Source organism: Amphiprion ocellaris, chromosome 6 (assembly GCF_022539595.1).
Source record: "Amphiprion ocellaris isolate individual 3 ecotype Okinawa chromosome 6, ASM2253959v1, whole genome shotgun sequence".
In the NCBI taxonomy this organism is placed as follows: Eukaryota; Metazoa; Chordata; class Actinopteri; family Pomacentridae; genus Amphiprion; species Amphiprion ocellaris.
The window spans coordinates 27,413,082-27,425,131 of record NC_072771.1 but is presented as its reverse complement, the minus strand read 5'-3'; the positions used below and the strand labels follow the sequence as shown (position 1 = coordinate 27,425,131).

General features: G+C 40.2%; 2 protein-coding genes across 2 annotated transcripts in view; both read right to left on the bottom strand.

Annotated features, from left to right (window-relative positions):
• frmd3 (FERM domain containing 3) overlaps positions 1–3,187 on the bottom strand; it is a 69,490-nt gene extending 66,303 nt beyond the window's left edge. The window contains exon 1 of the mRNA XM_055011267.1: positions 2,803–3,187. The gene's annotated coding sequence lies outside the window, so the exon portion shown is untranslated. The remainder of the gene's footprint in view (positions 1–2,802) is intronic.
• An 881-nt stretch (positions 3,188–4,068) lies between these two features.
• On the bottom strand, positions 4,069–12,034 carry LOC111567407 (ubiquilin-1). Its single transcript, XM_055011634.1, has 11 exons — positions 11,001–12,034; positions 10,664–10,806; positions 9,352–9,455; positions 8,856–9,118; positions 8,496–8,669; positions 8,240–8,374; positions 7,931–8,173; positions 7,694–7,777; positions 7,241–7,356; positions 6,968–7,139; positions 4,069–5,716 (listed from the first exon to the last, which is right to left on the bottom strand). Exons 1-11 carry the CDS (start codon positions 11,250–11,252, stop codon positions 5,573–5,575), a joined length of 1,830 nt encoding a protein of 609 aa, XP_054867609.1. The 5' UTR covers positions 11,253–12,034; the 3' UTR covers positions 4,069–5,572.
• Positions 12,035–12,050: the final 16 nt, after the last annotated feature.

Genomic DNA, 12,050 nt, shown 5'->3' with positions numbered 1-12,050 from the left:
AAAGCACTTTAAAACAACACTGTCGACCAAAGTGCTGTACACATTAAATAATAGAATAAATGAATAAATAACCAAATAAAAATACAAATAAAATAATGCGAGTATAAAAATAAGAGATAAGACACAGGTTGTACAGTAAAAGTCAGCTCGAAACTGAGCCATACGCCAAGTTAAAAAAAAATGTGGTTTCAAAAGAGATTTAAAAATAGGGAGGAAATCAGCCAGTCTGATATTTAGTGGGAGCTCATTCCATAGTTCAGGAGCAGCCACAGAAAAAGCACGATCACCTCTCAGTTTCTTTTTGGTCATAGGCACCACCAGTAGAGCTTGATCTGCTGACCTCAGTGAGCGAGAAGGGTTGTAGGGGACCAGCAGATCACACAGGTACAGGGGGGCCAAAGCATGGAGGCATTTAAAAACAAAAGAAGTTTGAAATCAATACGGAGGTGCATGGGAAGTCCAGGGGAGGGACTGGAGGATGGGAGTTATGTGGTTATATTTTTGCGACCCCATTAAAAGGTGAGTGGCAGCGTTCTGAACCAGTTGAAGTCTCGACAGTGAGGTTTTGCTGAGTCCTGAGTAAAGTGCGTTGCAATAGTTCAAACGAGTGGTAATAAAAGCGTGGATCAGAATTTCAAAGTTGTGATGAGATAAAAAAGGCTTCACTTTGGCAAGTTGCCTCAAATGATAAAAACTTGATTTCACAACAGCACTGATCTGGGTATCTAATTTAAAAACAGGGTCCATCTTTACACCCAGATTCGTCACAACGGCTTACGGCTTGGGTTAAAGAGCCGAGCTCAACTTTGACCATCCGAGTGGAGTCACTGGGAGAAAACAGCAAAACCTCAGTTTTATGCTCATTGAAATGCAAAAAACTGTAAGCCATCCACAATTTTACTTCTTCAAAACATTCAAGGAGGGACTTGGACTGTTTCAAAGGCAAATAAATTTGGCAGTCATCTTTGTAAAAATGAAACGACACATCATGTCTACGCAGAACTGACCCAAGAGGCAACAAGTACAATGAAAAAAGCAAGGGTCCAAGAACTGACCCTTGCGGTACGCCACACATCAGAGGGGCCGCAGTGGAAACAGAATCCCCGACCGGGACGGAAAAGCTTCTGTTGGACAAATACGATTCAAACCAGGCTAAAGCTGGACCTTTTATTCCCACCCAGTTCACCAACTGTGACAGTAAAATCTGGTCGTCCACCGTATCAAAGGCTGCGGTTAAGTCCAACAGAAGAACAGCAACAGTATGACCAGAATCAGAAGCCCGAAGAACATCATTAAAGACCCTCAACAAAGCCATCTCAGTGCTGTGGACAGTTTTGAATCCTGATTGGAAGACGTCAGAAATTCCATTTTCATTTCAGAATGAGCTCAGCTGAATGTACACAAATTTTTTTTCAAAATTTTGGACAGCAAAGGGAGTTTGGAAATTGGCCGATAATTGGAGAGTTCCTGTCGATCAAGGTTTGGTTTCTTTAACAGAGGCTGGACCACAGCATGTTTAAAACATAAAGGGACAACACTATTGGCCAAGCTGCCATTAACAATATCCAGGACAAAAGGTGCCAATGTCGGAAAGACCTCTAAAAAGACGAGGAGGAATCACATCAATGGGGGAGCCTGTAATTCTCATTTCACTGAAAACTTGTTCTAAAAGATGCAGGCTAACAGGTTCAAACTGATTAAAAACAGCAGAATAAGTTACTGATGTGCCTGGCTCATATGCAGGACGACTTATAAGGGCTCTAGCGCTCTCCACTTTACGAATGAAAAACTGCAAGAAATCCTCACACATTTTCGATGGTTCCTCGGGACAGTGGGGTTCTGGAGCACTGAGAACTGTTTTAATAGCATCAAAAAGAACACGTGGGTTGTTACCGTTGGAAACAATGATGTCAGAAAAGTGTCTAGTTTTTGCATCTTTGACGGTTTTTTGATAGGAATGCCACTTATCTCTCAGATTCTGAAAAGACACATGTAGCTTATCCTTTTTCCATTTTCTTTCTGCCTTTCTGCACTCATGTCTGGCAGCGCGCGTAACGTCATTCAGCCAGGGTTCAGACTTTGGTTTAGACAGCCTGAGTTTCACAGGAGCGACAATGTCTAATGCAGCTCTGCAAGCAGAATTGAAACCAGCCCAAAAGTCATCAATGGATCTGTTTAAACATAGACAGCTACATTCAGGACAGAGCAAAAGTATGCAGCAGTGGAGGGATTAACCATACGGCCACGACGCACAGGCGCGCACGGTTTGGATACAGCACAAGATAGGGGAATTTCAAATAAAACAGGCAGATGATTAGAGAAAATTGCATCACAAATCTCAAGCTTAGAAACAGTAATACCATGAGTAAGAACAAGATCGAGAGTGTGGCCATGTTCATGTGTGGGACCAACAACACACTGTGCAAGATTAAAACATTCAATCAAATTTAAAGTCTTTCGCCAGTGACTTTTCAGGACAACACACATGGACATTAAAGTCCCCAGTAATGAGAATGCGGTCATACACCGGTACAAATTCAGCTAGGAAATGCGAAAAGTCACTAATGAAGTCTTTGCTGTATTTGGGTGGCCTGTAAATGACAGCGCACAATACCGGGGGCGCAGAGCTCAGTTCAAATATGTTCATTTCAAAGCTGACATATGATGCCGTGGGTACGAGCTGCTTACACTTAAAGTTACTTTTAAAGACAGTTGCAAGCCCCCCTCCACGGCCCGATGTTCTCGGGGAGTTAAAATGCAAACAGCCAGGCGGTAAAAGTTCACAAAAGGCACTCGACTCACCCACAGCCGACCATGTTTCGGTTATAAAGAGAAAATCCAATCCCCGCGACTCGAACAAATCCTTCAGGATAAAAGTTTTGTTTGCTAGCGATCTGGCGTTCACCAGGGCAAACCGAGCAGGAGGAGCAGGGGAGTTAGCTGTCAGTGGACTCCTAGCTATCAGCTGGAGATTCAGCTGGTTCACCCCACGCCAGCGAGGGTTAGCAGCTGGGAGGCGGCGAGTGGAGAATCCTTCGTCCAGACCGACCACTGGAACCAAACAGGGTTCGACTGGATCCAGAGTGCGCCATGAAACGAAGCGGTGATATTCCGGTCCGATCAGTTGGAGCGCCTTAGCAGAAAGATCCAGCCAAGCCTTCAGTTTCACCAGCAGGCCTCCACGCCTATCCCGGCGTCTGCGGTGCGGCTTTGGGGCACGCCCCCGGCACAGGTGTCTTGTTTGTCAGGTAGCTGTAGAGGACCCAGAAGCGAAAATGCAAAATGGAGAGGAACCTCTCTCACACACATAGTACACTTTCGATGGTGAAACATCACCTTTTAATATTATCTTGTGCTTGGTTAGTTTCCATTAATTACAAATTTAGATGAATTTACCCATTAATTGCACAACAAATTTTACAGTTTGTAAGTTATTTTGATGTTGAGAACATGTAAGATGAAGGTTTTTGCCTCACATGTTACACTTTAGGTAAATAACATGAGAATAATGATGAATAACGCGTTTTAACGTTAACCTTTTTAAGTCTTAGACACAGAATAATTCAGTTCTACAAACCAAAATAACTGAAAAGAAATGAGGAAGTTAAGTGTAACTGCCCCCTTGTGTTTATAGTAGAACAGTACAAGATCAGATATTAGAGTGAAAAGCATTGCTAAAATGTCTAATTAAAAGTCTGTTTGGGGGCGTTTTAACAAAATAAATGATAAGCTATATATGTTTTGCATTACATGTTTTTATTTGACATGGAGAATTTTACAGAGCAGTTTCTTTGTATGACTTGTGCCTTTATTAAAAGTAGTTTTTTGTTTTGTGATTTATACACCAACAATATCATCCTTACAACTTCTCAAATGTGCCGATTTCTGCTTTTCTCTGTTCAATGATATTGTACATTGAAGATCTTTGAGTTTTGGACTCATCTGAAGATGCCACCATGGGTTCCTGAAAGCTATCGTAGATATTTTTTCTGATCGTTTTGTTGACTAAATGTTCAATATATTAACCATCTAAGAAAGAATATTCAACAGATTCCTTTATTTAAAAAAAAAAAAAAAACACATTGGAGCAGCTCTAAAACAGCTTAATATTACAATGAACACTGAGGCAAGGAAGGAACAGAACATGTTTTATAAAGCGGAACATCATCATGAATTTTAAAAAAAAGAAAGAGCACTTGATAAAATGATAGACAACAGAAATGTGTTCACTGACAAAAAGATGCAAGATAAATACAGTGACAGCTTTTATTAGTTTTGATTGTTTACATCAGAGCGACAAGTTAGTTAAAGGAGTGAAAGTTTGTTGCTCAGTCAGTTATTTTCTAGTGAAATCTACAAGGATATAAAATGCACCTTATGGCACAAAACACTGTAGCATAGCAGCTAAAGGAAGAACATCATACTGCAGGTATTACTGGTCAGTGCAGTGAAAGGAGCTTAGGCACGTCAGGTTTCCTAAGAGCCTCACCTACACAAAATAAATTATAATCTTTCTCATCATGACTTGTGTTGATAAAATCTTTTTTTTTTCTCCACTCGAATCCTTTTTTTCGCGGCTGATAGAACTTTCTCCTGTGAGAAGATTAGCTGTGCAAATCAGAGTTTCTGGGTCTCTGTAGCCTCAAAATAGACACTAACATTTGAGCACATTTTGCCTTTTCACAAAGTCATCCTCTCTCTTTGAATAAATCTTTTAAAACTGGGTGTACCTTTTGAGACAGACCTTGTAATTACCTAGTGGGTCTACTTTCTTTACAGCCTGTGGTGAACAAGACACAGGAGCAGCGAGGGAGAGTCTGAACATCACAAAACATATTGCGCCTCTGGTTCAATCTGTTGACTGAGACTGTGAATCCTCCATCTGCTTCCAGGACATCTGACTGTCTCCAGGTGTTAAAAGCTTTCATTAGACTCTGTCCAGGTGGCAACATGAAAAGAGGCCTGGGTTTGTAGAGTGGCTGTGCGGAGATTAATAAAACATGGCCAACTTCTGAATATTTATGCAGCTGCTACAAGGCTACAGTATGTAAGGTGGATTTAAGTGCCTGTATAAACCTGCCCTGGTGCATGCCAGGGACAGAGTGAAACTGTATTTTTTTGTTTCTAAACAATTGTTAACCCAAAGTACTGACTCCGGAAGACCAAAAATGAAGCAAAAATCCTCCTAATGTTTCCTAGTGTCAGAGTTTACATATATTTGTATGGCAAATATTGCAAACTTACTTTAGACTCTGTGCAGCATCCAACATCCTGAGGAAAAAAGGATAACTTTGCTAGTGCAGATTGGAGTGAATATAGGAAGTTATTGAATACAAGTATATCTATGAAAGATATTAATATGGCTTTGTTTGTGTTTTTGCAAAGTACTTTGTAATCACTGATAATATTTATCACTACAATGTTCGAGCACAGGTGATTTTATATAGATGTTAGTGCATGTGCAGTTATTTGTGTGCACAGATCAAAATGTGTGTGTGTGTGTGTGTGTGTGTGTGTGTGTGTGTGTGTGTGTGTGTGTGTGTGTGTGTGTGTGTGTGTGTGTGTTTGTGTGTCAGAGACGGAGCAGATGTTGTACAGCAGTGGTGACATCTCCTCCTGTACTGATGAGGGCCTGAAGGTTCGCCCGTCTGTCTCTGAAGCCCATCGAGCTCAGCTGCTGCAGCTCCTCCTGGAACTCGTTGTCCTCCTGATGGACCTGACACAGCGTGACAGGAGAGTCTTTTAAAGTCCTACTGATTGCAATAACAAGAAATATAATTAATGAAGAGGTCTGTTGCCTCTGGGAGGGAAATTGCACCACCCAATTTATACTCAAGATGTATTTCTCCTAATTTAACCTTTACTCTTTTTAAGGAAGTGCTGACAATATTGGAAAGGAACTAAATACTTTTACTAAAGCTCTGCAATTGAGTGCAGTTTTGAGGTACATGTAACTTTCTTAAGAATCTCAATTTTATGCTACAATGAATAACAGCGCACGCTTTTAAAATGTGTCGTTAAAAATGTAACGAGTGGTTTCCAACCCTTTTGGCTATTGACCTCTTCCAAAAAAAAAACAGTCTGTAGTCAGGGTCACATTTCAGAAGTCTAGAAATTAACAACTCCACCAAATAGTCTTTTTTTCCATTAAACTTCTCATATTTCAGTTTAAAAAATGTTTTAATGATCCAATATTTCACCAAAAATCAAAGATTATAGAAAAAGCCCAACAACCTAGGACAGATTTGTGTATCAGACCTTGTATATAAGTGCTGTCCCTGTATATGAAGCTCTTTACAAAGTAGTTTAGACTAGCTCTACCTGCAGCAGCTCCAACAGTAACATACTACCAACACGCTGATTGTTCAATATTAATAATCTAATGAGGTCAGATATAATAAAATGTGCGTTAAAAAAGGACAAAATTTACTTTAATACTATTGCTACATTTTAGTGCTAATACTTGTGGTCTTATACAGCAGGATTTTCATGGATTACTTTTACTTGGAGGTATTCGGAGGAAAGAAAATGCACTGCATTCTATGGCCTCTATGGGTTAAAAGATTTAAATGTCTGGAACCCTGGACCACAGCAGACATCACAGCTGGATGTGGTCAGATGAGGTGTTTGGTGGTTTTCTGGTGCCATATTAAAGCAAGCTGTCATCACCAGCTGTCAGTGCAGATAAGACTATAAGACTGGCTGCAATTATTCTCTCTTTGTATAAATAATTTTAAAAACTATGCTTTATACACTAAGTTCTGAAACATTAAGAATTCAGTATTACGGGCATGTATCATTGGGCTACCCTGTGTGGTAATAATAAGAAAGAGCCAACATTGTAAAGAGAGGTTTCTAATCATCTTTTGGTCTAATAATGTTATTTACTGTTAATATTTCAAATTCAGGAGCGGTTCATAGCAATTACAAGGGCAGATAGCGAGGTTATAAGGAAACACTGAGGTACCCCATCATCGGTGTTAGCCAGTGCCTGTAGCATCTGTTGTACAAACTGCTGCTGCTGCTGCTCTGTAACTGTGGCAACCTGAGGACCACTTCCTGATTGGCCGTTCAGGACAGACTCAGATGTAGATTCAGGAGCAGCGTTAACACTGGCTCCAGTGTTCCCGAGTCCAGCCCTGTAGGAATTCACAATCATTTTAAAACTTGATTTTTCAGTGCAGAAAGTGAATCTGATTTGATTTCTTTAGGTTTGTGTGTAGTGTCTTTCTTTACTCACGCAGGTATGAGGGCAGGAGCCTCTGCAGCCAGAGTCTGGAGGCCGTGTTGGATCTGCAGCAGAGCCTCCATGGCTCTGGGGTTCAACATAGCTGACAGCAGCTCTGGACTCTGCATCTACACATTATTGACAATTAATAAAGAACATAGTGATGATAATACTCTCAGCAATGAAATCAGAGGATTCACTATGGCAGCTGTATTTGGTAATGAAGGTAATTATTGATATGTACACAAATGCTATATTAAGAACTGACAGATGCCACAGATCACTACTCCTAGAGCCCTTTGCTAATATAAAGTTCTCAAGCCACTGATGAAATGAACATCTATTTTAAATGAAAACACTGGTATCTACTGAACGTTGTTCAAGAGAATAGTGGATGATAAATGTACTAAATGCAGGTGTTTCATTTGCACTATAGCAGAGTAATAGTGAGGACAGTAAACAGACCTGTTGCAGGAACAGAGGGATCTGTTGTCTCATTTGTTCCTGCAGCTGAGGATTTCCTGAGAACAAAGGGTGGCTGAGCAGCATCTGAAATATTATTAAAATGAAAGCAGTGTGGACAATAAGACCAGAGGAAGAAGTACATTTTCTTAATTTACCTGGTAAAAATGATTATGATAAATGATTTCAGAGTTGCACATTTAAGAGTTTGTACACACATATAAATTGTGTTAACATCACCTGTGCAGCCAGGTCAGGATTCTGACTGAGGCAGTTCAGAAGACTGCTGATGTACGGCCCAGACAGGAGGCTCTCCATCAGCCCTGGACTGGCTGTGATTCCCTCCAGCAGTGACTGCATACCTGCAGCAGGAGGAGGGAGGCCAGAGGTGGAAAATGAAGAAAAGCAGGGAAAATATTTTAAGAACTGATAATGAAACTGGCAAAAAAAGTTAGTGTATAGCTTATAGTTTCTGTTTCTTCTCTATACATTGGCTCTGTGTTTGTTTTCTAGCAGATCAGCTTAGTTGTGCGATGAGGGATGTATTACTTTGTGTGCTGTGTGGATGAATATTTTCTTGCCTGCAGGAATCGTGCTTTCAGAGTGTGGAGCAGCTCTGGGTGCAGCAGTCAATATTCTGAGAGGGTCTGTGGAGTGACTGAGGCTGTTTTCTCCCTCTGCTGTCTGTTGATTCCCAAACATTAAGAGAGAGTAGATATATATGTCTCAAACAGCAGGTTGGACACAGTTAGTTTGACCTAATCTACAAAGATAATTCAGAAATATGATTTCCTCAAAGCTGCACCTGGGATACTTTGACACTATTCTCCTTTATTTTTGTTTCTGTCCTCTGTCGCTCATCTGAATCTTTAGTCAGGGTCTCAGAGCTGTCCTGCTCTGGTTGCAAACTGTCTAATGCTCTGTCTTCATTTTGCATCACTCCCTGTAACATGTCAGGGTTCCTGATGAGCTCCAGCACCTGGAGAGGGAGGTGAAAATGAAAGGAACTAATGAGAAATGAGCCTAGGAGGGTACAATTACGTTCAATTTGCAGGGAAATTAAACTATACATTTTCAACCTTAAAAGATATTAGTACATATGTCTATCTTAATGCATATTTACCATGCACACTCATAGCTCTTTTTCATCCCAAACTGCACCCACCTGTGTTATGACATCTGTGTTGTTCAGCATATCTTCCACTTCAGCGTTTGTTCGCAGCAGCTGCTGAATTTGAGGATTAGACAGAATGAGCTGTCTGGTTAGTTGAGGGCTGGAAGCAGAGAGGGTGCTCTGCACAAAGGGGCTGGCCAGGACACGACGCATCATCTCTGGGTCCGCCAGCAGTCGACTCTCCATCTGCCGCTGGAGAGCAGGGAAGAAGCCAGGCTCGCTGTTTCCTAGGCCGAGGTTGTCTAGACCTTCTACTACAGAAACAAGACGTGATCAAAAGAGCAGAGGTATGTAAATGAACTGGAGAGCTGAGTCAGACATAATCATCCAGCAGTAGAGGTCCAGATAGAGAGGACTGAAAAATGAAGCCTGAAAACTAAACACACTAACACATATGAAAGGCAAATGTGATGTGAGATTTGAGCAATGAGAACAGATGGAAAATAATTAGAGGTTAGGGGAGTTCCTCCATTCTGCAGTCTCTTACCCAGGCAGAGGGGAGAAGTGGGAGACGGGGTGAAGTTATTGGGATCCGACTGGACTGTTTCTGATGCTGGATCACTGCTGGGTGAATCAGGAGAATGCTGAGGCCTGAGATAGATGGAATAAATGGGAATCTAGGTTTGCAGGACTGTTGTACAAACTCTGTATACATAAGATTTTAGCACAAGTACAATTTTGGTGATGAGCAGATTTTACATCAAAGAAACTATCAAGTTCTGGACAAGAAAAAAAAAATTAAACTGAAAGCAGAAGACTAACAAAAGATTTGCACTCTGACTACTTACAGTAAATCAAATTTTAAAGAACTGACAGATACAAGATCAGTCTGTTGATCTGTCTGACTTAAGATGTCTGCATATAGAATTTTGATATCAGATACAGAAGCTCATCTGTCTCCATCACATATTTCTTAGGAAATTAAGTAAAAACAATAGTTATATGGCAAAAATAAAGCATTTTAGAGATAAAATGTCCTATATCCACATAATTTTTGCAACAAGCATGTCTCATGACACAGAAAATTAGCATAACCAGATCTTATAAGGCAAAAAATGCAAGACCTTGAGCTTCGGAAACATATGCACAATATGCACTACAATATATGTTTAAAAGGCAGATTTTTAACTCATATTTCTCTATATTTTCAACACACAGCTTACTGTTTTAATACAATATTTTCATTATTAAAAATAAACATGCATTTATGAAGCAGAAGAAGCGGAACAAATGTTTCTCAGCTCAAAGACAATGAAGTCAGAGTACAAAAGGGGGTTGGAGGACAGTTTTTAATTCATAGCCTTTTACTGGGACTGTGACCGACATGAGACATGAGGCAAACAAATGTATTCAACTCAACCCAAGTGTATAATTGTCAGGATAATTAGTTGAACAGCATTTCATATCTACCGGATGATGGATCTGCTATCGTCAGTGTAGAAGAAATAAAGGAATACAGGATTTTTTTTTAACATTACAGGAATAGAAATACAAAAAGTATCAGAACAAACCTCTGTTAAAAAAACAAAGATGAAACATGACATGTCAATCATTTCATATTATCAGAGGGATAACTCCATGCCAGAAACAAAATAATCCTCACTAAAGGTACAAGCCATATGCTAAATGACAACTTTACACCTGGTTTCAGTTTTCAATATATCTAGTCTGCCTCATGTCTTTATCCACGTTCTTATAAAGACAGTAGTGTTGAAGTAAAAATCTGAGTTGAATTAAACAGGGTGCGCCAGTCTTCTTTTGCCTCGTGCCTTCTCTCCATATGTGTGTGTTTGTGTTACCTTTGGATCATGCAGAGGCTGACTGACCCCTTGTGTCCTTTAAGGTGACTCATCAGCTCGGACTCTCTGAGGATCCTGCCGGAATGGATCAGCACCAGCTGCTCTGGTGAGGCTCCCAGGCGCTCTGACAGACCCCATTTCAACTACACAAACACAGACACACAGCGGCAATTTGCCAGCCAAAAACATGACGACAGTGGCACTAATAAAAGCCTTGATTGGGTTTTTCTATCACAACAATTTATGACATGGAAACAATGTCCTGGAATCAAAAGCGACATCAAATCCAGCCATTTTTACGCACGTCCGGACACATGGCTGCTCGCAGCCTGCTAACCTGTCTGACGGTGCAGTCTCCTCTCACGGTGAAGTCTCGGCTCTCAGTCACACTTCTTACGGCAACGTGGATCATTTCAGAGCTGTGACGGTCACTGGATGCTCTCTGTCGGCCTGACATCTCCATGCTGTCCGGGCCACCGATGGAGATGAGAGGAACCTGGAGCGCAGCGTCCCGGGGCGGAGATGACTCGGCAGAAAGTTGTGTTGGATGCGAGTCATCTGTGACCCTACTGCGCAGTGAGGTGTCCATTCAAGCCCTACATCTGATTAATATTATTATTTTTATTAAGAGATGCGATATGTTATCGTTTACAGCAGCACGGGTACTCAGACTAAATAATTTCATACTTATGTATGCCACTTATGTGACTGGATTTGAACTTAAAGACATAGTACATCACAAAATTAATCAGCAGTTTAAAGAATGCGCTCTCGGCAATTTCACTTTAAATCGTCTTTCCAGCTCAAAACAGACATTTCACAAAAGAATTTATTCGTTTATCGGACATATACTCCCAAAAAGGACCCACGATAGGTCCAAAGTCAAACATTAAAATTTCTATCCTCTCTGTGGGCAGAAATGGTCCATTTATAATTAAATTTTAATTGCTCAACTTGCATAGACTAGGTGCAGAAATAAAGAAATACATTAATATGGAATATCTGAATTTGTCGACTTAAGTGTTTGTGAAAAAACCTCTGAATTTAAATTTCATAACTTTAATTCAGATTTATTACATTGAAACCGAATGTAATATTTTGAGGTGAACTCAGTTGCTCTGATGTTGCATTTGATCATTCATTAAAATCATTCAAATTAAGAAACTAAAATCAATGTATTATTTCTAATTCAGTTTCTAGTGACATGTCTGTGCTCGCACATATAAGTGATGATTATTAGGAGTTATATTTTTTCCACATTTTAAAAAATATATACTTCTATTAGTAATGTAACACAGTTCTTATTGTTTAAAAGTCTTTAAGTTGTAATAACCTTTATTTTATTCTGTATCATGAAATGCATGATTTAGTCATTTGTAGATTTATT